The following is a 26,078-nucleotide window of genomic DNA, read 5'->3' on the forward strand; positions in this document are numbered from 1 at the left end:
GAAGTTAGCACAGTCTGCAGCTGATACTTAGCTGTCTATACCTATCAACACAACAAAGAGAAACATTCTTGAGAAAGTCAGGTATAAAAGTTTAGTGCTGGATCTGCGTAAGGTTTTCACACAAACAAAGACAATGGAAAAGGGAAAACTGAAACCAACCTACATACACCACAAATAGCAGTAAAGAATTAATAACATAATTGAAACTTCATTCTCAGCACTAAGGTCCTAGAAGCCAGTGGGAAGAGTTGAAATCACACATTTTACAGGCACCATTACAGACATATGAGTACCAAGAAATTTGAGAATCAAAGGTCACTGGAATACTAAGGTAACACTACATTTTAAGTGCCATTTCCAAATCATAGGTCTCTTTCAGTTTACTCATGTATTCTCATTTTTAGATTATGATAACAGCAGGCATTGTGTATGGAATCTTTTTCAAGCTCTGCCACAAAAGGAAATGACATGAATCTCAGTAAGAACTTAATGAATCACTTCCTAAGCACGTAAAAAATATGATAGTTATACTTCCAAAGATATATTTTAGAAGGAAACTTAAAATCATTATTAACTTGTCAAAATCTGTTAACAAATTAAATAGCAGCACTTAACTGAATATAGTTAAAACTTTCTGATTTCTACAGTGTAGCATCTAGGATAGACCTTATATCAAGAATTGAAAGTGTGAGACACAAAGTTAACCAGACATGTTCTTTGCGCACTCTTCTGTGCTAGTTGCAGCACCATAGTTACTATTAACAATGAAAAAGTTATCAATTACCAAAACCAAACCATACCTGTACAGAGTTATATGACACCACAATAATCTTTTTTCCCCGCATACAATCTAAGTGAATATGGTACTGGAGATACATTCAAAAAGAAACATAAAATGACTGTCTATGAAACTGTCTGATGATCTGCTCAGAATTTTTAAAGATGTTTCTGAAAATATTAACTAGTGTCATCTCTTTTCAGGTTGGATACATTTCTCTTGGGGAAAATACATATGGGAGAATTAAAAGGTAATCTAAAAACATGAGACAAAATACCAACAGTAAGAAAAGATTTATTCATTGTCAATATATTGCAGTTCTGACACATAATTACCTACATTTCAGTTCATACACCATTAAATTTACTTGTTAAATGTTATATGATAGAGTATTCTACTGTCATATTTTCAGAAACTAGAACCCCATAATTTCCCATGTTAATATGAATATTTTAATTACAATAGTTTCTCAAGCATGGTATACTTCCAATGCAAGTATTTACCATTAGGTATGCTGTACTGCATATTTTTGCTGACAACTGAACACCTGTGTCATAAAATTCACGTTTTCAAAAATATTTTCGCTTACTTTAGTACTTTTAAGAAATTTTTGAGCATGAAAACCATATTATAACAATTCTCACATTTCACAATGTGTGAGCAGTATTAACTCTGAACTTTTTCTTGAGCACTTTCTTACTTTCTACCCTTGAACTGGCAGTAGTCTGAAGACTTTTTGTCACTAGTGCTTTGTTTCTGCTTTCTGCCAACCTTGGTGATCAAACAATACTGGGTGCACTACAAATTTAGAGGCCACTGTAGTGAATGCCATCTTACAATGCAGGTTTCTGTGTGGTGAAATGAATGAAAAATTAGTTCTAGTAAGGCCACTACTACAGCTCACCATAAAAGAGGCCATAGGTTTCATAAATGTTTTGTACGAAGAGCAAAGCACAGTTACAGTAGTGGTATACCTTGATAAAGGTAGGTCTTGCTTTCTCTGCTCCCCACATTCCTCTCTATTAGAGCTCAAGAAAGAGTGCAAACATAGTACACACCATAGACACTTATAATTTATACAACTTTGTAGAAATAAGTACACAGTACATTTGGAAATATTTTATCACAATTTATAAAAGTAATACCAGTGTAACTGACATTTAGTAACTCTGTGCTGTACTATCAATTTCTCCTTGGTAATACCTGTCTTTGGTATTGAAATGTGTTCTGTGCTGACACTGTGCCTTCAGATGATTAATCATTTCTGTAACTCCCCTGCACAATCAAGGAAGCAGTGTATGATAAAAAGATGTATCTGAAAACTACTAGAAGTCTCAGATACAATTCTTGTTTTTGGTCTTTTACATATGCAATGCTGTCATTATACAATTTGTAAAAGGACAAAAAAGCAAGTAGCACTATTCTGAAGTTTAGCTCAAATAGTTTCCAATTCAGGTGGAATTGAAATCTTCTTCAATGCTGCAAATTTCTTGAGAGCTTCGTATTTGACATGGAGCTGCTCTACTTCAACACGCATACGACGATTCTCCTCTTGCATTGCTTCCATATCTCTGTATTCTTGGGTCTTCTCTGTTTCAAGTTCATCCTTTTGTTCAATACGTTTAATGCGGCAGCTACAGAAAATTAAACAACAACTCATTAACTGTAAAGAGGATTGTTTTATTTCTGCAGTACATTACTTCATCTGACAAGAAAATTACAGCAAAAGCATAATATGAACACTATACACAGAGACACCAATGTGATTTACATGTCCTCATGGCATATTAATTGAGCCATAAAATTATGAGAATTCAACCGTAACCAGGCTTTGCTCCAAAACATCTAGCCACCTTCAAAGCAAGTTGGACAGACTGACGATAAAGCCCTCCCATGTGCCTTATAAACCATTCGGATGAGTACATGGCAGATCATGATGGAAGTTATACAATACACAGCAGGGATGCAGCCATCGAGGAGGGGGGGGGGAGGGGGGCGCATCACTTGGGCAGAATTACAGTCTACCTAGCTGACGCGTAGTGAAACTGAAAGATATAAAGGGCGATCAAAAAGTTTCTGTTTGAAGGCATTACTGCAGTGTATATGCAATGTAGTGCAACTCCAGAGCGAGTATATAAACACCAACATGTAGGCAAGGGATTAGTTTACCTTAGTCAGATGTACGCAAACATCGCAGTACCCACATCCTGCAAGACATCACTCAAGTGAAAACTAACCCTTTTGCAGAGATGGCAGTAGACTTTTTTTTTAAAAAAAAAGAGGGGGCAAGGGATCAGTGTGGCATTCGTGCCTTTCTGACATGTGTACAGTAAGTGTGGAATGGCAACGTTATTACAAAATGCGTGCAAACAGGACCCCCAACATGCTGTTATTGTTTTCTTGGCATCCATCTGAGAGTGAAGAATGTTCATGGGATAGAACGTTAGTCGAAAACCATTGTTGTGGAATGGTGTGACAAGGAGTGCTGCTGCTTCATGATAATGCATGCCGCCATTTTGTCTTAACACAGTAGTTACACCAACTCCAGTGGGGACAATCAAGCACCTGCCCTGCAGTCCAGATCTCTCCCCAAGTGATTATCATGCCTTCGATCCCTTCAAAAAGGCCTTGAAGGGCTGATGATTCCCATTAGAAAAGGATGTGCAGCAGACCATTACAGGCTACTTCACGCAGTAAGACACAATGTTTTAGCAAATGGGTACCTTCAACCTGATGTGTTGGTGCGATCATCATTGCAATGTCCAGGTGATTTTGCCAGAGTGGCTTACCAATTCTGGACTATATGGCCCTTTAACAAAAACTTTTCATTGCCTCACATAATTTTTTTTTCAATGATTCAACAAAAAAGTGATGCGCACTATCGATATGTCAACAAGGACATATAACAATAGCACTATCAGCTATCACCTATCCCTACTTTAGCCAAGACCGACTATTGTACATTGTTGACCTTTCTAGAGTTCAGTCGTTCTTTTGTTAATCAGTTCAGTTCTTACTTGTAGTTTAATTTAATGTAAGTGCTGCCGTTTATTGTTTTTGTTCAGTGTACTGTTCTGAAAGTTCCTAACTTTGAAAAAATTTGTAACAAGAAAGAAGAGGAAAACCTATTTTGATTCATTCACTTACGAAATGTTAAGTTGAAAATATGTACGCACTACTATAATAGCCTTATTACCTATCTATAGCAGTTTAATTTAGCACTGGTGGTGTTATTTGGAAACTGTAACAACTCTTCGGCTACAATATTTCAGTATTCTACAATGCAGTGGAGTGGTAAACATATTACAAATAACATTAAAATCAGTGCATAAAAACACACTTTTATTTGCCTGCGTGGCCCAGAAATATTGTTGATCAACAAAAATATGACCCAAACAGTGACTGTTATATTTTTAAAAAAATGCTCAAAATTCCATTATTTAGGCACCAAATGGTAAAATAACGTCCAATCTAGTCACCCGGGCAGTATTCAAATTATGAAAACCAATTCACATACGGGATGATGGGGAACAGTTTGTAGAGTTCATTTCTAAAATACACACATAAAAAAAGTTTTGGATCACCTCAGTTTTGAGAGTTCTGGAACCTGTACAGAAAACTGGCATAGAGATAAACATAAACATCATTTCCACCCTTTTTATTGCTCATGAAAACCACACACTGCATGTTGTACCACCACACAGAGAGACCTTCAGAGGTGGAGGTCCAGATTGCTGTACACACCGGTACCTCTAATACCCAGTAGCATGTCCTCTTGTATTGATGCATGCCTGCATTCATTGTGGCATACTATGCACAAGTTCATCAAGGCACTGTTGGTCCAGATTGTCCCACTCCTCAACAGCGATTTGGCATTGATCCTCCAGAGTGGTTCATCCACAAACAGGTCATCCACAAACAGCCCTTTTCAATCCATCACAGGCATGTTCGACAGGGTTCATGTCTGGAGAACATACTGGCCACTCTGTTCAAGTGATATAGTTGTCCCGAAAGAAGTCATTCACATGATGTGCATGATGGGGGCGCGAACTGTCATACATGAAAACAAACGCCTCGCCAATATGCTGCCCCTCCAACAATTGTCTGGCTGAAGGCATATGCGACAGTCATCGGTGAAGAGAACGTGATGCCAATCCTGAGCAGTCTATTCGGCATGTTGTTGGGCCCATCTGCACCGCGTGGTTGCAAAAATGGACCTCACCGTGGACATCGGGAGAGGAGTTGTGCATCATGCAGCCTACTGCATACAGTTTAAGTCTAAACGCAACATCCTGTGGCTGCACGAAAAGCATTATTCAACATACTGGTGTTGCTGTCAGGGTTCCTCCAAGCAATAATCCATAGGTAGTGGTCATCCACTGCAGTAGTAGCCCTTGGGCGGCCAGAGCGAGGCATGTCATCAACAGTTCCTGTCTGTCTGTATGTCCTCCATGTCCGAACAACAATGGTTTGGTTCAGCCTGAGATGCCTGGACACTTCCCTTGTTGAGGCACAAAGTAACACTGTAGACATGATCAAACCACGGTACTGACCATCTAGAAATGGTTGAACTACAGACAACATGAGCCGTGTACCTCCTTCCTGGTGGAATGGCTGGAACTGATCGGCTGTTGGAGCCCCTCCGTCTAATGGCGCTGCTCATGTATGGTGTTTACATATTTGGGTGGGTTTCGTGACATCTCTGAACAGTCAAAGGGACTGTGTCTGTGATACAATATCCACAGCCAACGTCTCTCTTCAGGAGTTCTGGGAACCGGGTTGATGCAAAGCTTTTTTTGATGTGTGTATTTTTTCAGTCAAGTCCAAGCCAACTCCGTGCTGCATCCCCCCCCCCAAAATCCCTCTGTTTTTCGTTGAAAATCTATTGAGAATATGTGTTATACTGTAAGAAAACCTTTTCTTTCTTAATTTTATAGGCCAAAGACTATTTGTATGAAGGCCTCCAAAAGGTAAAAAACGTTCAAATGTATGTGAAATCTTATGGGACTTAACTGCTAAGGTTATCAGTCCCTAAGCTTACACACTACTTAACCTAAATTATCCTAAGGACAAACACACACACCCATGCTCGAGGGAGGACTCGAACCTCCGCCGGGACCAGCCGCACAGTCCACGACTGTCCAAAAGGTAAATTATGTACATAAAATAAATAAATATGAATTTTCAGAACGAAATGAAAAACATGATCCTTTTTCAGGTCCTCTTAACAAATCGGACCCCCTTTGATAAAATCCTAGTTACGTCCTTGTACAGAGGGCAGAGATATATGCTACCATTACCCCCCTGTGAAATATGTTGTTTCACAAATTCAGGTTGATAGGCTGAGACAAACACTCTGCAGCTTGGATTTGCTGGTTAGGTTTGATGATGTGTCATTATTTACCAAAATTTCACTTGCAGAGTTCTCCTCCTCGATTTCATAACATTTTAAAACGTGCATCATAACTTTGTTTCAGAATATGCTCTCCTCAAATTTCTTTTTAGGTAACAACAAATTTTGAGAAAAATTTGACATGACTGCCATGGGAAACCCTTCATCTCCCTTCATGGACCACTCTTTTTATGGAAGATTTTGAGGAGAAGGCACTGAACTAAGTTCTAAGCCCATAATCTTTTGGAGATATGTGGATGACACTTTTGTATCGTGGCCCCCATGGTGAGAAGAAATTTCATGAATTCTTAGACAACCTGAATCCAATTCATGGAACATCTAGTTTACCATAGAGCTCGAAAAGAACACTTGCCTCTGTTTCCTGGATGTCTTGGCTCATTGTATAGTTGAGCAACATTCTGGGACACGGTGTCTTTCACATGCCGATACAGACAAATCTGCACCTGCGAGCTTATAGCTGTTATCTTCCTGTGCAACATTTGATTGCTGATAATGACCATTTACAGGAAGAATTTGAACATCTCAAAAAATTTTGGAGGTAACAGATACCCACCAGAAAAGATTTACTTTGCAATGTTAACCAAAGGTGAGTGTCCCACCTCAAGAACGTGATATGAAAAAAATATCATGAAAACAAAATGCATTTATTCAGGAATTGGCTATTTTAGCTGGAGATACATGACAGACATCAAAAACTTGACAAACACTAAATACTATTTTTTCTTACATCAAACTAAATGCTCTGAATTCTCTCTCATTTGCTTAAATGCTCTTAATTCTGTCTCATCCCCTCCTTTCCCCTCCACCCGGCAATCAACCATTATGTTTCTGTAACACCAAAATTTCAAAAATAAAGAATAAAACAACTCTCACTTTTTCTGATAAAAATTTATCTACAATTTATGACACTTATTAATATAGTGAAATGTCGTTGCACTATCTAGTTAGCATATGACATGTATTTCAAACGTGCATAATGATGACAACTGTTTATCTACACCCACTATCCATCTCCTCAGCTGTGGCAACTACTACCAATGAGAAGCATGCAACATCCATGCACAACACCAGCCCAAAGCATGACTGAACCACCTCCCTGCTCAGCCTGAGAGACTGCGTGCGCAAGATGTGTATTCGCTCCTAGCCATTTCCACCTTCTTCCACAACTAATCAGATGTCAGACAAATGTTGCACTAGTCAGTGAAGAGAACCTGACACCACTGATCCAGGTTATATTACATGTGTCCATCTTGTCCATTTTCATTGCACACCATGGCACTAGAGGGTTTGTACTGTTGTTTGTAATCGACATCTTGAGGCCAAACAGATTGTGTGGAGATGATCATGCATTGTCTGGGTCAAAACAACCTCCCAGCTGCCTCAAAAAAGCTGGTGTCTAGTTATGCTTCACTGTTCATGGAGTACCTGCGAGTCACATTTTAAAGTCAGTAGTCACAGCTGGTGGTGGTAACTCTGTGGTGTATGTCCATTTGGTACCAGCTTCCAATGCTGACAACCCTTTTTGCCATAAAGTGATCATGTGCAAATGTTTTAAGCTTTAAATGGCCCCACAAAGCATATCGACAGACTCAACACTTGAGACAGTGCAGGACCAGGTGATATGGAATCGGGCACAGCAGTGAACACAATGAAGAGAAAGTGAACTTCCACTAACACACACGGTTCCGGCACTGAGAACATACGTCTGTCACATTGGCAGAACCATCCACTGCCTCATTTGGGCACTTCTCTTACTGAGAGTGGAAGGTTTCGAGAACTTAGGAGAAACCGTCAGAAAAAGTAGCAAATAAGTGGCAAGGCACCCATTGATCTAGTAGTCAATAGTGGACTGTAAGTAGGAGTGCTAGACAAGAAGCAGCAGCAGCAGCAGTTATTTAGCCATGAGGAGTCATTGCAGTCGAGTCAAATATGGGAGATGTACCAATAACACCTGAAGAACAGCAGCAATAAGAAGTCAGTATTCAATTTCGGTGAGTAACTGAATTAGACAAAGTAGTACCAAAAGTATTGGGTGTCTGTCTGCGTGTCAGGTAATCATTAGAAGAACACAAGCAGTCTGCACTTGTCTCTATTAGTGAACTAATACAAGAGGTTCTGTACAGAGCTGGAATGAGTCATGGCATATTACTTGTCTCGGGCAGCTGAGCTGTTGAGGAATAGAGTAAGGTATATGTATACCCTGTATGCAAACAGAATGAGTCAGGGGACATAACTCGTCTCTGGTAGCTGGAAACTAATGTTGTTAATGTAATCAGAACAGTTTGCTATAGCACAACTGTCTTCTGAAGAACTTAGGTCAGCAGGCCACAAAGGTAAAGCCGCCGTAAGGACACCTCTCCCAACAGTGTGAGCAGTTATGAAACAAATTGGTAAATGGTTCATACATTACCTATTTAAATACTTCCTACTCTGACAATTACAATCTCTATTCTCCTCACCTTTGCAAAGTGAGTGAGGAAGGCTTTTATTATGTCTCTCTTCTTATCACATTACAAAGGCACTGGCACACAAGGAACTGTCACCAAAATCCTGTCGGCAACCAACAGGGACATGACATAAATCTACTGTATTCTGTCTAATTGCTAGACAACAGCACTGCTGAATATCGACTACAGCAGTAGCTACCTGTCTGTTTCTCCCATCCAAAGTTTTTCTATCCCTCAATTTCTTGCCTTTCATGTTAGCCTTGAGCCGTCGAAATCTTGATCCAATCCCTTCCTGAATGTGGCCAACACACACTAGTTTGCAAATGTTCATACTGTTCCCATAGGACCTCAGTTCCTCGATTTCTTCAAATATCTGAGTCACCATCTCCTAGACAATTTAAGCATCTAATATTTTACCATTTTACTGAGCGCTGATAAATACTTCTTACTCTAGCAACTTCCATACACCTCTTTAACCATAATAATTTACTACACATTCTTCTTCATGTTTATTTTTCCATTTTATCCTTGCATCCTTGCTTGGAAAGTATTGCTGCATCAACTATCTTCCTAGTGTCCACACTTGTAGCTGTTGCAGCACCATTCAGAGGTATGTGGCATCTCTTCTGCCAACTCCCATCAAAAGCTATGGACAAGTCCCTGCTGCTATTTTCAATAACAGCTTCCTCAACAGCATTTTTCATATTTCCTTGTGCTACACCTTCAACGACAGATTGTGTTGCAATGACGTGTTGTCAGATTTTGAGAATGGAGCAGGGAGGTACATCACACTACATAACACGGCACCTGCAGCCCTGCCCTTACCTATAGACTGTAAGCCATAAACCAGCGAATGTTTATATCACATAGTTTACCTGTATATGCAGCAACATGTGAGGAATAGGGGGAAAAAAACAGTGTATCTGCAATAACAGCCCACCAACTCTTTGTTTGCAGCACACAGTATTCCAAAGCATCTGCTAATGAAGACACATTAATTATCTCAGATTTTGTAGTCCCCGCATTCAATTTCTTGTACTGTTCTTCAATCCCAGCTAGTTTTCTTTTTGAATCACTTTCAGGTGTAGTGGCAGCAGCCCCATTCAATTTATCACTACTAGTGTAAAGGTTAGGCACTATTGGGACATTAAATACTGATGTAGGCAATGAATCAGATAGCTTCTGACTACCTTTTACTTTCTTGTGCCAATGTACATGCTTTCTAAATATCTTCAGACTAGGTCTTGGCATGACTTCACCAAATATGACTTTCCCAAAAAAACAACACAGGCCTTTACTCACAAATGAAACAATACAAACAGTGCAAAAACGATTGTCAACTGTCTAGCAATATAGCCAACAGAAAAATTATTTTTTTTTAAACGATTAAAAGTACTTCTGTGTACAGCATTTCAATATTTTATGGACAGTTTTAAACAAGATACTCTAAATATTTCAAATATGCATGTCCCCGAAAATCAATTTTCTCATCAAAAAACTCATTCCATATACACAATGGAAATGGCACTACAAAAAGAGAGTGCACTGCTGTCTGTAAAAGAAAGGGATCAGTTACAAAAGGTTACTCAAAGAGAAAGTGAAGGAAAAAACAATACAGGGGCAAAATGTTATGAATTGTTAACAAAAAGGTCACATAGCTGTATACTACAGAAAACCAGAGAGGAAAGCGAATACACTGTGTAAAGACACCAGTGAATGTGCAAGAGGACAGAAAGTTTCAGAATTTCTGTTACAATTATGATAAACTGGGGCTTAAAAATACTGAGTGTGTGAAGTAATTATCTTTGAAAAATGTCACAGACATTGGAATCAAGTGAAACATTATCACACATGTAAATGCATTGTAAGTGCATTAAGTATGGGCATATTAGGCTCAGTGTAGAGAGATGGTGATAGAAATCTCAGTGGACAGAAACAGAAACTAATAACATGGAACGCAAAGCAGTCACATCATACCACAATAAACTAGGCAAAAATTAGAGCCATAAATTGCAAAGCAAAAAACAAGGTAATTATGACACAATGCAAGCCACAAAAAATTCTATCGAAAGCATGTTACTTGCAATACCCCCAAAAAGGCTGTCATGTTCATCAGATCAGCATCTACTAGACACAATGAATGGCATCATGGTCCAAATGATGAAACTTATTACTGACCCTCTACTGCTCACTATAACAGGTATCTTGAACCACTCCTTAATCACAAGTGTTTCCCTGAGGTCTGAAAATAGGGAATAGTTAAGCCACTACCCGAAAAGAATGTTTCCACAGCAACCTCTAATTACTCACCTACTTGCATTCTTCCTGCACAGTCCAAGGCATTATACACTGAAGAGCCCAAGAAATTGGTACACCTGCCTAATATCCTGTAGTGCCCTCACAAGCACGCAGAAGTGTTGCAACACAACATGGCATGGACACGACTAATGTCTGAAGTAGTGTTGGAGGGAACTGACACCATGATCCTGCAGGGCTGTCCATAACATAAATTCAAGGGTACGAGATGGTGGAGTCTCTTCTGAGAGCATGTTGCAAGACATCCCAGATATGATCAATAAAGTTCATGTCTTGGGGGGGGGGGGGGGGGGGGGGGGGAGTTATTCGATGGAGCCACTCTGTAGCAATTCTGGGCATGTAGGGTATCGCACTGTCCTGCTAGGCTAGCCCAAGTCCATCAGAATACACAATGGACATGAATGGATGCAGGTGATCAAACAGGAGACTTACATACATGTCAACTGTCAGAGTAGTATCTAGACATATCAGGGGTCCAATATCACTCCAACTGCACACAACCCACACCATGACAGAGCCTCCACCAGTTTGAACAGTCGCCTGCTCACATGCAGGGTCCATGGATTCATGGGGGTCATCTCCATACCAGTACATGTCCATCCGTTAGATACAATTTGGAACGAGACTCGTCCAATCAGGCAACATGTTTACAGTCATTAACAGTCCAATGTGGGTGTTGACAGGCCCAAGTGACACATAAACCTTTGTGTCATGCAGCCATCAAGGGTACACGAGTTGGCCTTTGGATCCGAAAGCCCATATCGATGATGTTTCGTTGAATGGTTCACACGCTGACACCTGCTGATGGCCCAAGCATTGAAATCTGCAGGAATTTGCAGAAGGGTTGCACTTCTGTCATGTTGAACAATTCTCTTCAGTCTTCGTTGGTCCCATTCTTGCAGGATCTTTATCCAGCTGCAGCAATGTTGGAGATTCCCGATTCCCGATTCCAGATTCCCAATAGTCATGGTACACTCATGAAATGGTCGTACGGAAAAATCTCCACTTAATCGCTACCTTGGAGATGCTGTGTCCAATTGCTCATGCGCCGACAATAACACCATGTTCAAACTCACTTAAATCTTGATAACCTGCCATTGTAGCAGCAGTGCCCAACCTAACACCTGTACCAGACACTTGTTGTCTTATATAGGCATTGCTGACTACAGCTCTGTATTCTGCCTGTTTACATATTCCTGTATCTGAATACACATACCTATACCAGTTTCTTTGGGGCTTCCGTTTAATATATGGTGCATGACCAGCTAATAAACTAACTACGAACAACTTACTTGACAAATACCAATCAGGTTTCCGTAAACATCACAGCACAACAACTGCTTTAATAAAGCTAACAGATTGCATGAAACTCGCTATGGATGCACAAGAAGTGATTATCATGTGTTTCTTAGAATTCAGTGATGTCTCTGACACTGCTAACTTCAACGTTTTACTTGCCAATCTTAGCAGCCTAAATTTCTCGCCAAGTGCACTGCAATGGTTTCACTCATACCTGACATTCTGTCAGTAATGTGTCATGTCCAGCTCCATAAAGTCACAATTGAGGCAAGTAGTATCAGGTGTGCCCCATGGTTTGGTATTAGGTCCTAATGCAAATACCCCATGTATACTGATGATCTCTAAGTGCAAAACCAATAAATCTAAAGACTGCTATCAAGAATCTCAATACTGACCTGTGTCTACAATCAAAATGAGCAAAAGATATACATTAAAGCACAACCCATCTTACACCTAAGCAGTAGTCATTCTGGGCTCATTAGCTCAAAATATCTTCTTTAACTATTGTTATTTGAGGCTCCATATTGTCTTTTGTGCTGTCTGCATCATGAGATCTTATCCTACTGAATACAAAGCATTCAGTGTGCCCCACTTGTACACAATATCATATAAGTAGTTCTCTAATTTTAATTTCCATCAATCTAAATGGAACAAATGTCAACTTCTCACTCTCATCAAAGAGTCTACAAGTAATAATAGACGGGAGTCTAAATTGGGCTAAGTACATAACTGCAGTGTACAAGAAGGTGTCAGCATGCCTTACAAAAATATAGAAGGCACTCCCCTTTAGACCTGAACAATAAACTTCTACAAACTCTCATACTTCCCATTACTAATTACAGCACTGTTATCCTGAAAGGTCTTTCTCAAGGAACTCACAGCACCTGGAACTGGTTATAGATGCCTGTGGTCATTATCTCTGTGACGCTCACCTCTTTGATCATCTTTCATCATAATATGCACAGCTATCCTGGCTGTGCGCAGACAACCACAGAAATATCCATACCCTGTCTTCTCCACTGTCTCATCAATGTACATTCTCCCTAACATCTATCCTCAACCTTAACACACTTGTCTGAACAACATATGGCAGACACCCCCACTCCCATTGTTCTTCTCAGCACCAGGAAATCGACTCTACAATAACTTAAGGCATTATACTAGAGACATGAATACCATGTCCAGCTTCAGAACACAATTAATGGCATATTTACTACAGCAACAATAATAATTACCATTGTACCTGCACAAACTTGTTACCCTTGTACATTCTCCTTTCCAGCCAGATTTTCCTCCTTTCTCAGTGCTCTTAGCTGTTGTAGTGTCCTTAAATTTCATTTTGCCAGAACTCGTTATTTCAGAAAACATCTATTTTGTACATGTATAAATTTTTTCATATTGCCAATATCATTATTGTTATTATTTTCATCATACCACCACCACCACCACCACCACCACCACCACCACCACCACCGTTATTAGTGGCAGCAGCAGTAGAAGTATTGCCAGTACTAACTTTATTAGTTCATTGTCAGCATCATTTACTCACACTATCACTCTAGACACTCATATCATTTTAACACTATTTGTCACATCAAAATTGTTATTTATTAGGTAACTATGATGTAAAAAAGGTACCATATGTGTGAAACCAAGGTACGAGGTGCATTCAAGTTCTAAGGCCTCCGATTTTTTTTTCTAATTAACTACTCACCCGAAATCGATGAAACTGGCGTTACTTCTCGACATAATTGCCCTACAGACGTACACATTTTTCACAACGCTGACGCCATGATTCCATGGCAGTGGTGAAGGCTTCTTTAGGAGTCTGTTTTGACCACTGGAAAATCACTGAGGCAATAGCAGCACAGCTGGCGAATGTGCGGCCACGGAGAGCGTCTCTCATTGTTGGAAAAAGCCAAAAGTCACTAGGAGCCAGGTCAGGTGGGTAGGGAGCATGGGGAATCGCTTCAAAGTTGTTATCATGAAGAAACTGTTGCGTAACGTTAGCTCGATGTGCGGGTGCATTGTCTTTGTGAAACAGCACACACGCAGCCCTTCCCGGACGTTTTTGTTGCAGTGCAGGAAGGAATTTGTTCTTCAAAACATTTTCATAGGATGTACCTGTTACCGTAGTGCCCTTTGGAACGCAATGGGTAAGGATTACGCCCTCGCTGTCCCAGAACATGGACACCATCATTTTTTCAGCACTGGCAGTTACCCGAAATTTTTTTGGTGGCGGTGAATCTGTGTGCTTCCATTCAGCTGACTGGCGCTTTGTTTCTGGATTGAAAAATGGCATCCACGTCTCATCCATTGTCACAACCGACGAAAAGAAAGTCCCATTCATGCTGTCGTTGCGCGTCAGCATTGCTTGGCAACATGGCACATGAGCAGCCATGTGGTCGTCCGTCAGCATTCGTGGCACCCACCTGGATTACATTTTTCGCATTTTCAGGTCGTCATGCAGGATTGTGAACACAGAACCCACAGAAATGCCAACTCTGGAGGCAATCTGTTCAACAGTCATTCGGCGATCCTCCAGAACAATTCTCTCTACTTTCTCGATCATGTCGTCAGACTGGCTTGTGCGAGCCCGAGGTTGTTTCGGTTTGTTGTCACACGATGTTCTGCCTTCATTAAACTGTTGCACCCATGAACGCACTTTCAACACATCCATAACTCCATCACCACATGTCTCCTTCAACTGTCGATGAATTTCAATTGGTTTCACACCACGCAAATTCAGAAAACGAATGATTGCATGCTGTTCAAGTAAGGAAAACGTCGCCATTTTAAGTATTTAAAACAGTTCTCATTCTCGCCGCTGGCGGTAAAATTCCATCTGCCGTTCGGTGCTGCCATGTCTGGGGCATATTGACAATGAACGCAGCCTCATTTTAAAACAATGCGCATGTTTCTATCTTTTTCCAGTCCGGAGAAAAAAAATCGGAGGCCTTAGAACTTGAATGCACCTCGTACAATACAAGAGAGGGTCTGATGACACTAACCAGATCAGGTTACATAAATAGAAGATATAACTGCAGAGCACCGAAGTCCATGGAATGCAAAGAGTTGTTATGGAAAAAAGGAGGATGAGGAGGAGGAGGAGGAGGAGGAGGAGGAGGAGGAGGAAGAACCACGTGGGGGGGGGGGGGGGGTGATCACTGGAGTAGTAAAGTGCACAATACCAACAAATTATAAAAACTGAAACGAAATTTCAGTTGGGGAAGGCTTTCCTGATATACAATATATGCAAAATCTTAGAACAGCTGGGAAAGGCAAAATATTTTTCTATTTTTCCACTTAAGACTTGGCAAGCTGATGTCATCAGATCTTGATGGAACCAGGTATTACAGAGGAAACAGCATTTAGTTAAGATTTTCAGTACTACGAATACAAACAAATACAGATGGATTGAAAATGCACCAAAATACATTTAACAGCCTGATGAATGCAGTGTTGTCAGGATTTCAAGAAAAAAGGTGTCTGGTACACTTAGATGATGATATTTGTTACGTATGATCACTAAATGAGCATGATGAAAAGTTACAGGAAGTCTTTGACAAACTGAGGGGGGAGAGGTTGAAACTCTAACCAACAAGTGAAAATTCCTGAGAAAGGAAGTTCTATTTTTAGAGCACAAGATAACAGATGAAAGGAACTTTCCAGTTCTTAAGTTTGTGAAGGAATTACAAAGTTACGTTGGGATTGCTGGATATTACTGTCATTTCATTTCGAAGTTTAGTAAAATTTCCAGCCTATTACACAAGATGGTAAAGGCTGAGATGCCATATGAATGGGGTACTCTGCAGAAGGCAGCATTCTAAGAAGCAAAAGAGAAATTTGATATCGCAGTGCCTGTGTTATTCTGAATCACAATGCAAAATTCCTTTTGATATGCATTCATCACTGAAAGAACAGGCACTGTGGCGACTACAGCCATTATGAAATACAACAAATGTATTCACAAATGCAAATATGGACAACCATCAGCTGTATAATGGAATGATCACAATGAAAATTTGTGCCAAACCGGGACTCTAACTCAGATTTCTTGACCACAACTCACAGCCAGACCCAAATTTCCATATCTTGTCAACCATGTGTCTACAACCTGCAATCTTACATCCATTATGTAAATTCCCATACAGGGGAGACATTTTACTTGGGAGTGCACGTGTGTCCAAAGGAACTTTGCACTGTAATTTGGAATAACACAGGCACTGCAATATCATATTTACCCACTGATACCAGACAAGTGACTTCCAAGTAAAATGTCTCCCTTTTACAGGAACATACATAATGGACGTACAAGTACAGGTTGTAGGCAGATGGTTGACAACATAATGGAAATTTGGGTCTGTCTGTAAATCATGCTTGGATAGCCAAATTATAAGGTGACTGTTTGGGATAAGCAGAAAATCTGGGTTCGAACCAAATTCTGGCACAAATTTTCATTGTAGTCATTCTATTACACAGCTGATGGTTTTCCATATTCACAATGGCAAACACATTTCTTGAAAGAGAAATAATTGAACTCCCCATATTAAGCTAAACGGATGTTGAGAAACCATTCATAATAAGCACGGATGCCAGTGGGGAAATGTTAAGAGCAGTACTACCACAAGGGGAAAATAGATGGGGGTCTACCAATAGCAAATTAAATACAGCAGAGAAGAATGACTCAGCAATCAAATTAGAATGTTTGGTAATAGTGTGGGCTACCTAATGGATCAGGCCAAATGTGTATGGAAGAGATTTTGTAGTAGTGACCCATCGCAAGCCACTGACACGTATTTAGTGTCAAAGATCCATCTCCACAATTGTTGAAATGGAGACTAAAATTAGAGAACTACTTGTATGATATTGCGTACAAGCGAGACACCTTGCATGCATCACATTCAGTAGGATAAGGTCTCATGATGCAGATAGCACTTACGGAGCCTCAAATAACAATAACAGAAGAAGAGGAAAAAGAGGTCCAGGCTGAAGAAATTAGTGAAGAAGAAATGACAAAGATTATGAACAAAATGCATGACAATATGTTAGGCAGACACCAAGTGATCCACTGAACGTTGGACCGCATAAATAAAAAAGGATAAAACACAGAAAGGTTAAAAAAGAAGAGACGTGGAAGAATACGTCAGACCATGTGACAAGTGTAAGAAGAAAATATTTAATAAAAGTAAAACTAAGATGCTATTAGTGATTACAGACATGGAAACACAGTATCTGACAAGTGTATTATGGACATAGTTGGTCCACTATATATATCACGATATCAGTAAATAGATATATCCTCGAATTTCTAGACAATTTGAGCTTGTTTACAGTAACAGTTCCAATCAAACATCACTGCACCAAGACAATGGCGAAAAAGTTTGTGGAAGAGATTGTATAGAGTTATGGGATTCCATCAAGGTCCAATTTTCTGAGCGACATATGCAAGCAACTACAGTTATCTTCAGAGGAATCATCATGTGTAAGGTTCGCCATAACCAACCACGCAAACGTGTATACTTACAATCCATTGCTTACAGCACAAAATAGTTCATTTTAAACTGAAGAAAAGCAGCACGGTGGCTGGGTCAGGACTTTCACAGAGATGATCAGATACTATAACATCAATATACAACACATCAGCAGAGCATGCCTAGCTACAGTTAAGAATCCGGACGAATTCAAAAGTAATAGCAGTGTACATGGCTACAACACGAGGAGAAAGGATGATCTTCACTACTCAAGGTTAAATCTAACTTTAGCTCAGAAGGGGGTAAATTACGCTGCCACAAAAGTCTTTGGTCACTTACCTAATAGCGTCAAAAGTCTGACAGATAGCCATATAGCATTTAAAAGGAAATTAAAAGAATTTATTAATGGAAACTCCTTCTACTCATTAGATGAATTTTTGGATATAGTAAGTGAGTAATTTCCCAACCACCACAAAATAAATAAATAAATATTGAGTGTCATGTAATACTTAAAATTACATCAATATTTGGAGTTATATACACATGAGAGCAACTTTTTTTCCAGAATGAAGAGAACTAAATCTATTCATGCAAGTTTACTGACAGACATCAACCTAAAAGCTTATCTTCAAATATCAGGGTTCAGAAAGTGGTACAAGGTATTGAAGCAATAGTGAAAGGAAAATTAGTAGTATTCATTCACATCCAGTGATTCTGTGTTTCACATGTGAATAAAAGAGTTGCAAAATATTAGTTGACGTCAGTATACACTTTGTTCAAAAATGACATTCGTCATAAGGCTGCGACAGTCTTAGTAAAAATTATGTTTTGTACTTAGCTGCCCCATGTTCTTCACTTCGTCAATTAAAAGAAATACAAGTTTCAATTCACTGTCATTTCTGATCAATGCAACAGGCTTAGAAAATAAATTTACCACAGAAGACATTAAGTAGCATTTATGAATTGGTATGTTCCCGTAAAACTAACATTGGCAACTGTAGAATAGACTCGCTGACAACAGTTTCTCATGTGGAGTTACCTTGCTCCAATTCCTTCCTCCTCCCATCCCATCCCATCCCATCCTCCATCCCCTCCATTAGTCACCACATGGCAACCGGTTGTTCAATGCTGCGACACAAGCATGAGCAAGCTTGCATGAGCAGATCGGTGGACAGGCCTGCCCTACAGTATGTTCGTGTTCAACACTACACCACACAGCAGTACTGGATATACCCATTCAAACTCATGTTTGGGAGAAATGTAAACATATCAAGAATCTTTCAGAAAGAAACAATGACAGCTGGGTACAACCACAATGAAAGCACACACCAACTCAGGGCATGATGCAAGAAACATGACAGAGATCCAAGATCATTTGAAACAGGAGATAAGGTCCCACTTTATGACAGAACAATTAGAAGAGGTAGATCAAAGACATTAGATTCACATTCAGAGGATCATATGAAGTGGTAGCAGTTAACATTCCAAACATAACAATAAAAATGAACAAAAATAAGAGAATGAAAGTACATGCAAGCTGATTGAAGCTGTATTATTAAAATGATTATGTACAACAGCCGTCGTGATACACACAAGTAGAAGAGAGTTATTTCAATTTCCATAAACAAAAACAAAAAACCTGCCATGGGACAAATGGGAATGATTCACTGGAAATTACACATATTAAACTGGTGGGTGATTGCAGAATCACAAGGAAAGATAGACCAAGCAGTTAAGATTAAGAAAACAGCGGCACCCCTAGATATTATTAGCACCACCACCACCACCACCACCACCACCACCACCATGGGTAGAATGAGATTACTAGCATCACATGGAAAACGGTAACATATGTTAGTACGAAATAAGGCAGTCCAGCAATGTAGAGAGATTGAGTAAACTAAATATGAGTAGGATTAAGTGCAAATTTGTAAACAGCAAAAACAACATAAACATAGAAAGATTGGTGCAAATTTAAGATCTAGTATAGCAGTTAACTGGACATGGTTGGATATCTAAAACAGGAATTTTTAATTTTGTGTGTGAAATATGGACAAGGCAGTTACTTCATACTATAAAACCTATACTGATACCATGGAAGCTAGATCAGAAAATCTGCTCAAAGTGTTGAAGGAGCAATTTGCTGTCACCAGAGCCATGTCCAATGGATTAAATCACACAGTAGATTCAACTGCCATTAACGAGCAATTGCTCAAAAATGAGATGAACAAGTTAGAACAATTTGTGACATGTCTTGAAGACGATGGATGCAGTGTTAAAAAGGACAGCTCCATTCATCATAATCAATGAACGAATGACAGAGGTAAATGCTTTATTTGTGAATTATGTAGAGAGTATGAGTAACGTAAGTGCCATAGCGCCCACTCAGAAAGGGATATTAGCACCACATACTGTGAATCCAGTGCAAATTATTAAATTCTTGAGATAAATACAGGATGACTTTAGGACTACCAGATTTCCATACCTTTACCTGAAGCATACAGCTATGTAGTTTGGAACAATATGAATCTACAGAGGGTGTAAAAAAATATGGAAACACCAAAAATTCAAACATTACCATACCTAATACAGTATAGGGAAATAGCAAGCTTCCAGTCATCTCAGAATGGACAAATACAGGTCCTGTATGGTTTCCATGGGAATGGTATACCTTTTTTTTAAAAAAAAAATAGCAGTAAGTTCGGGCAGCAATAATGGAGATGGTTAGTGATCATGTACCTTTCTCTCCAAAGTATATTGAGATCTGGTCACTGTGATGGCCAGGGGAGATGCAATAATTCAGCCTTGTGCTCACAAAACTAGTCCTGGACAATGCACAATATACAAATAGGGACCCCGTCATCTTTGACGCGGCATCATCATGGGGGAACAAACATTGTACCAAGGAGTGGTAAAATAATCCTTGGCAGTAATACAACCTTGTAGAGTAACATGGGGCCCATGGAATACCAAGATATGTCTGCCCAAATCACCACCAAACCCCAACATGTTTCACTCTTAGCAGCAAGCAGTTTGCATCATAGGCTTTGGATGGTGTTTGCCAGATGTAAAGACTGCCAGAAGGTGGAAACAGTATGAAACAAGAGCCATCCCACCAAATAAATTTCTTCAATTGCTCCTAAGCCCAGGTTTTATGGATTCTGCACCATGTTTTCACATTATGGGCATTTGCACCACTGATGAGTGGTTTTCGAATTCCAGCTCACCCTGCATTTCCCAGCTTCTGGTACTATCTTCGTGTCGTTTTGGTGCAGCCAGCATTTGCAAGTGCGACATTCAGTTCTAAAAATGATTTTTGCAGCTGTCTTCCCCTTATTTTTCATTGTAATCCTCTTCAATGACCATCTGTCATAATCACTCAAAACATACTTTCATCTGTGATGTGACTTAACGGCTATTTTCTTCCTTTCCTTGTGTCTGCTATAAATCTTCGACACAGTGCCTCTTACAACACCAAACACTTCAGTTCCCTTGGTTAAGGAAGTACGCACCATACTAGCACCAGCAATTTGCTCACATTCAAATTCACTCACCTCGCCTCACAACTACGCAGAACACTAGGCCTATTCTGAACACGATTGACACTTTTAACATATTGAGGACATTGCGAAGGTGCTATTTATGGTCAAATACAAAAACGCAACCTGCAAGTTTGCTAGCATCTGCATTAATGTTCAAGCTTGCATTTCTTGTGGTATTTCCATATTTTTTTCATCCAACCTCTATAGATATGTTTGTTTTAAATAATGGACTATGTTATGTAATTAGCATCCTATTGACTGAGACTAAGGAATTTAATATGTACAAAATGCTCTACTTACTGACAAAGATTAGCACTGTACCAGGAAATTACGTATACGTTCAACAGAGAAGGAATACCTACTATCAAGAAAGTATAAGTAACTATATATGCAAAGCTCTTGGCAGGACAAGGAGACTGACAGAAGGAAAAACAAATGTTAATGAACATTTGTAATGTTATCAATGTATTAACAGGAAAGATGTGTGAGAAAATTGTTACAAAGTAACATCATTCCAAAAGATTGTCTCAAAAAAGTAATAAAATTAGAAGAGAGCTTATGGAAACACTTAACTAGTAACAAATGGTAGTATGTTGTTACTACAGAGTAAAGTATAACAGTTTTATGTGACGCTCATCCATCACAAGACAACAGTCTCAATGTGGTAGGCTTACTAACATTTCACAAGAATTGCATGGATTACGGAACTCAGGTCTACATTCAATCAAATACGGTAACACAAAAAAATGTCACCAGGGAAGGTATTATTCCTCACATAACTGGCAACACTTCATTAAAGAACATTTGAAGGCACAAATCAACAATGCAACTTTTGTTTTCTGCTACTTTCCATTTCAGTTTATCTTTCTTCTACAAATGTCTGGGTGCTACTTACGTGCCACTGATAGCAGCAACATATGACCTAAACGTCTTTCCATTTTGAGACAGGTCCTCGATAGTATTTGTTACAGTAGTTACTGAAGGCTTTGCACATTGTTCTGCAGGTAGCCAAACACATTTCAATTACTGTCTGTCCACAGATTTTTGGAATGTTTTGTACCTGTTGTGTAGTAGACACTGTTTCTTAAGAAGCTCCCTTATATTGTATGAGCAATAAGCAGTGTCTCTGAACACCTTTAACTATCCTGCTAGGAACATATTTTCCAACAGCTTGGTCAACTGTTTCAACTTGAGACACATTTCGTGTTTATTATTATTCTAACTTTCCTCTTTGGCCATTATATTTTATTTTCCTAGCCCTTTGAATCTTTGTGTCCATTGCTGCTACAATTATAATATGATCCCTGATCTTAATCTCTATTTGATTATCCTCAAACAGGTCAGGTCTGTGCATTTCCAACAAATTTAGAATATTTCTATCACAGATAAAGTGCTGAATAATTTCTGAGAAAACTTTCATAACTGTTTTGGAAGAATTTTGTTCTTGTTTGCCAGACAGTTAAAATTCAATCGCATGGAAATACCCTGATCGTATCCTAATAGGAGGAGGATGACTAATTTCCCTAATATTAACTGGGAAAACTACACATATTTTGCTAGTGGTAGTGATTAATAGTTACACTAAATAATTCTGAAGATATTATCAGACAACAGTCTCTAACAACAAGCCTGAAAGCCAGTATGTGAGGAAAATTCTTAACCCTTCTCGCTATGAACAGATACAATCTTTTTCTGAAGGTCACGAAAGGTGCAATGATTAGCAGCCATGATGCTCGCACATAATTTATTAACATACACTGTTAAGTATGGTTATGGAGATTTCACGGTAGAACATAAATAATTAATGGAGTAAAGGTAACAACTCACAGAATAAATGAAGCGCTTCAATGTCGATAAACATTTAAAGAAAATTGGTAATGATAATCGCTTTCGGATAAACCTTTCTTGGAGCTGTATAATACACGTACATACCCCTGTACAGCTACACTGCCCCAGATGACTACATTGTCCCAGCACTGCAGCTTCACTGGGGTAGGGGGGTGGGGGTCAGTCTCTAACCATCAGCACCTTTTCCCAGAAATTCCTGCTGCCCCAACACTACCTTCCTCCACTTTACACTGTATTGTACCACACACAAGTGAAAACTCAGCTAAGGATGGTAGCCTACCAAAATACGAAATTTACAGTTGATCTGTATAAAGAAAGTGTGATATACACATCCCTCTCATTGTGTAAGCGCAATACTGTCTGTCTTTTCTAATAGCAAGTGATCATGAAAGACAGAAAGAGTTCTTTTCACAGGGCAACTGCATCTGTACTTGTAAATTTTCACTAAATGGAGAAAACCGCAACAGCTGTTGAACTAATCATATTTTATTGTTTACAACCAGTTTTGGAATAACGTGATTCTATCTTCTGGCATACACTGTAATGATGGAAATAATATGTTACAATTAAGGATAAGTTCTCATTCATAAATAAAAATGTAACAGCAAGCCTAAAATAACTACAATTGTCTTCCACCCTATGATATCTGTGGGACAAAAGTTCCTTATCACACTTTATAAAATAGGGGAGCTAAGAATTTACTGAAGGGAAAAAAAAAACCAACACATTAGAAAACAACTATCCACATAATCACAAAACACTTAAATATTAAAAAGAAGAAAAGGACCACACAATACATGGAAGACACTTAACATATGACTCCAACAGTAACCACGTCTGGCTGCAGTAACATCAAAAACAAACAACTAAGGTGAGAGACAGTGAGAACATGCATCACATGTGATGCAAGTAAAGTTGTTGCACAAAGTTATGGGAGGTGGAAGGTTTAAACTGGCGAGTGGGAAAACCAAATAAAGCCATATGGATACTCTCAATACTATGAAGAGAACTTGTACATCTGAACGTAAGACAGTGTGTGTAACCAACCACCATTATGCCCAATCTTATATTTAAAAAATGAGACCAGTTAACACAATTACAGTTTACAGAGAGTAAATGCTCCAAAATGGGCAAAACATTGAAAAAGCTAACTTAAGGGGAAACCTTAAGCATGCCATAATCAACCAAAATATTTCTTTGGTCATGTACTTTTACACTTTATGTGATTATTGCCTGGTCATCAATTTACTATTATATTTTCATTTAGGAATAACTACTTTTCCACAATTGTAACATATTTATTCCATCATTACATTGTATGCCAGAAGATAACAGTATTTTCTGAAATAGATTGTAAGCAATAAAATAATATTGGTTCAACATTTGTTGCCGTTTACCTCATTTTGTGAAAATGGACCTGTACACATGTGGTTTCACTACAATAAGAAGTCTAGGTGGATTTAGGCCAAGTAAGGAAAAAGTGGCCTACTACAGACTACACAACTGCAGCATTAAACTAGCAAGTACATTTGCACACATAAGACTTCACAAGACACATCTCTGGGAAAAATTATCCCAAGTTATGGGCATAATATGTTTTTTAAAAGTAATTGTCATGCTAAAAAAACATATTTAATCCTAAGTTTGAATGTATCAATAGGGACATCAGGGCCTTGTATAATGAGGACAGATTTAATAGGAGTATGTACTTGTCATGTGAAGTTAGCGAAGATTGTACACGCCAGTCAGTTTGATGAAATATAGTGTCACACCTTAGAAGTGGTTGTTATCATAAATGCGTTATTAGATCTAGACATCAATCAAAACTTTGCAGCATCTGTACCAACACAGACATTTTCAGTGATGATGAGAGTAGATTACTGAATACGGGACTGTCACAACCTTAGACAGAACATCTCTGTAAAACAAACAGGACTCATTGGTAACTATACACACAACAGTGACCTTTGAGTGTGCCAATGCCCCTGTTCCTACAAATTAGGTGCCCTCGAAGCCAAACAGCTTTTCACAAGATAAAGGGGGAAGAGATTAAACGAGAGAGTAAGGAGTATTCAAGGAGAGAATGCCTTGAATTAAAATCTATTAATGACAAACTTACAGACTCTAACACCATAACTGACCAGGCACATAAAGGGGAAACTTTGGTTGTGGTTTCTCAACAGCTGCAGACAACCAAGGTGGAACAATTCATCGCAAGTAATGAGTTAGTTAAGCATACGGGCCTCGTTAAAATGCACTCTGATGAAATTCAGGAAGTGCAAAAGAAAGTAAGATGTTTGTGGATGAAAAGAGGAAGAAATAGCTTCTTATTATGAATCCAAAAGCACCTAGACTTCAAGTGACGATTAAGCCCCATAAGCCTGATCACTCAGCGAGACCAACTGTTAACGTACAGAGAGACGCAGGATACAAACTTGAAAAATTTATTGTAGGTTTCTTAAAATAACATTGTTATTTTAGGGCATCGAGGATAGAAAAGTTCCATATTTGTAATATGCAAACTACTGTACCTATGGAAGAAATATGTAACAGTGTTTTTGAAAATCTTAATAGATTCAGAAGTAGACAACTTGATGGCATCAAGGAGGTTATTAGTAGTTTAGCACTGGTTTTAATTACTTTAAATGTACAGACAGCAACAGGGTTTGGCTACGGGTTTCCAGTTAGTACGCATTTTGGAAAATGCATTTTTATGAAGCATATGGATGAGGCCAATAGGATAATACACTGGAAACATCATGTAAATGATGTTTTTGTACTCTAAAAGAAGAGTTAACAAGAATGCAACAATATGCACAAAAAACTGAACACATTCTATGTGAAGATTAGCTTCTCAGTTAAACATCAGATTAATGAGACTTCACTGTCTCAACTGTAATAGGTCATAATATGAAATACATACACGTAGTCAGTGGAAAAGCTGGTAGAAGTCGACCTCAG

General features: G+C 39.0%; 1 protein-coding gene across 2 annotated transcripts in view; it reads right to left on the reverse strand.

Moving 5' to 3' along the window:
* Positions 1 to 1,052: 1,052 nt before the first annotated feature.
* The window catches only part of LOC126183897 (transcription factor MafK), a 34,281-nt gene continuing 9,255 nt past the window's right edge, over positions 1,053 to 26,078 (reverse strand). For both annotated transcript variants that reach the window (XM_049926220.1, XM_049926221.1), the window contains exon 3: positions 1,053 to 2,412. In XM_049926220.1, the coding sequence (XP_049782177.1) occupies positions 2,214 to 2,412 (199 nt within the window). In that variant the 3' untranslated portion in view covers positions 1,053 to 2,213. The remainder of the gene's footprint in view (positions 2,413 to 26,078) is intronic.

The sequence above is a fragment of the Schistocerca cancellata genome, chromosome 4 (genome assembly GCF_023864275.1).
Source record: "Schistocerca cancellata isolate TAMUIC-IGC-003103 chromosome 4, iqSchCanc2.1, whole genome shotgun sequence".
Taxonomy (NCBI): domain Eukaryota; kingdom Metazoa; phylum Arthropoda; class Insecta; order Orthoptera; family Acrididae; genus Schistocerca; species Schistocerca cancellata.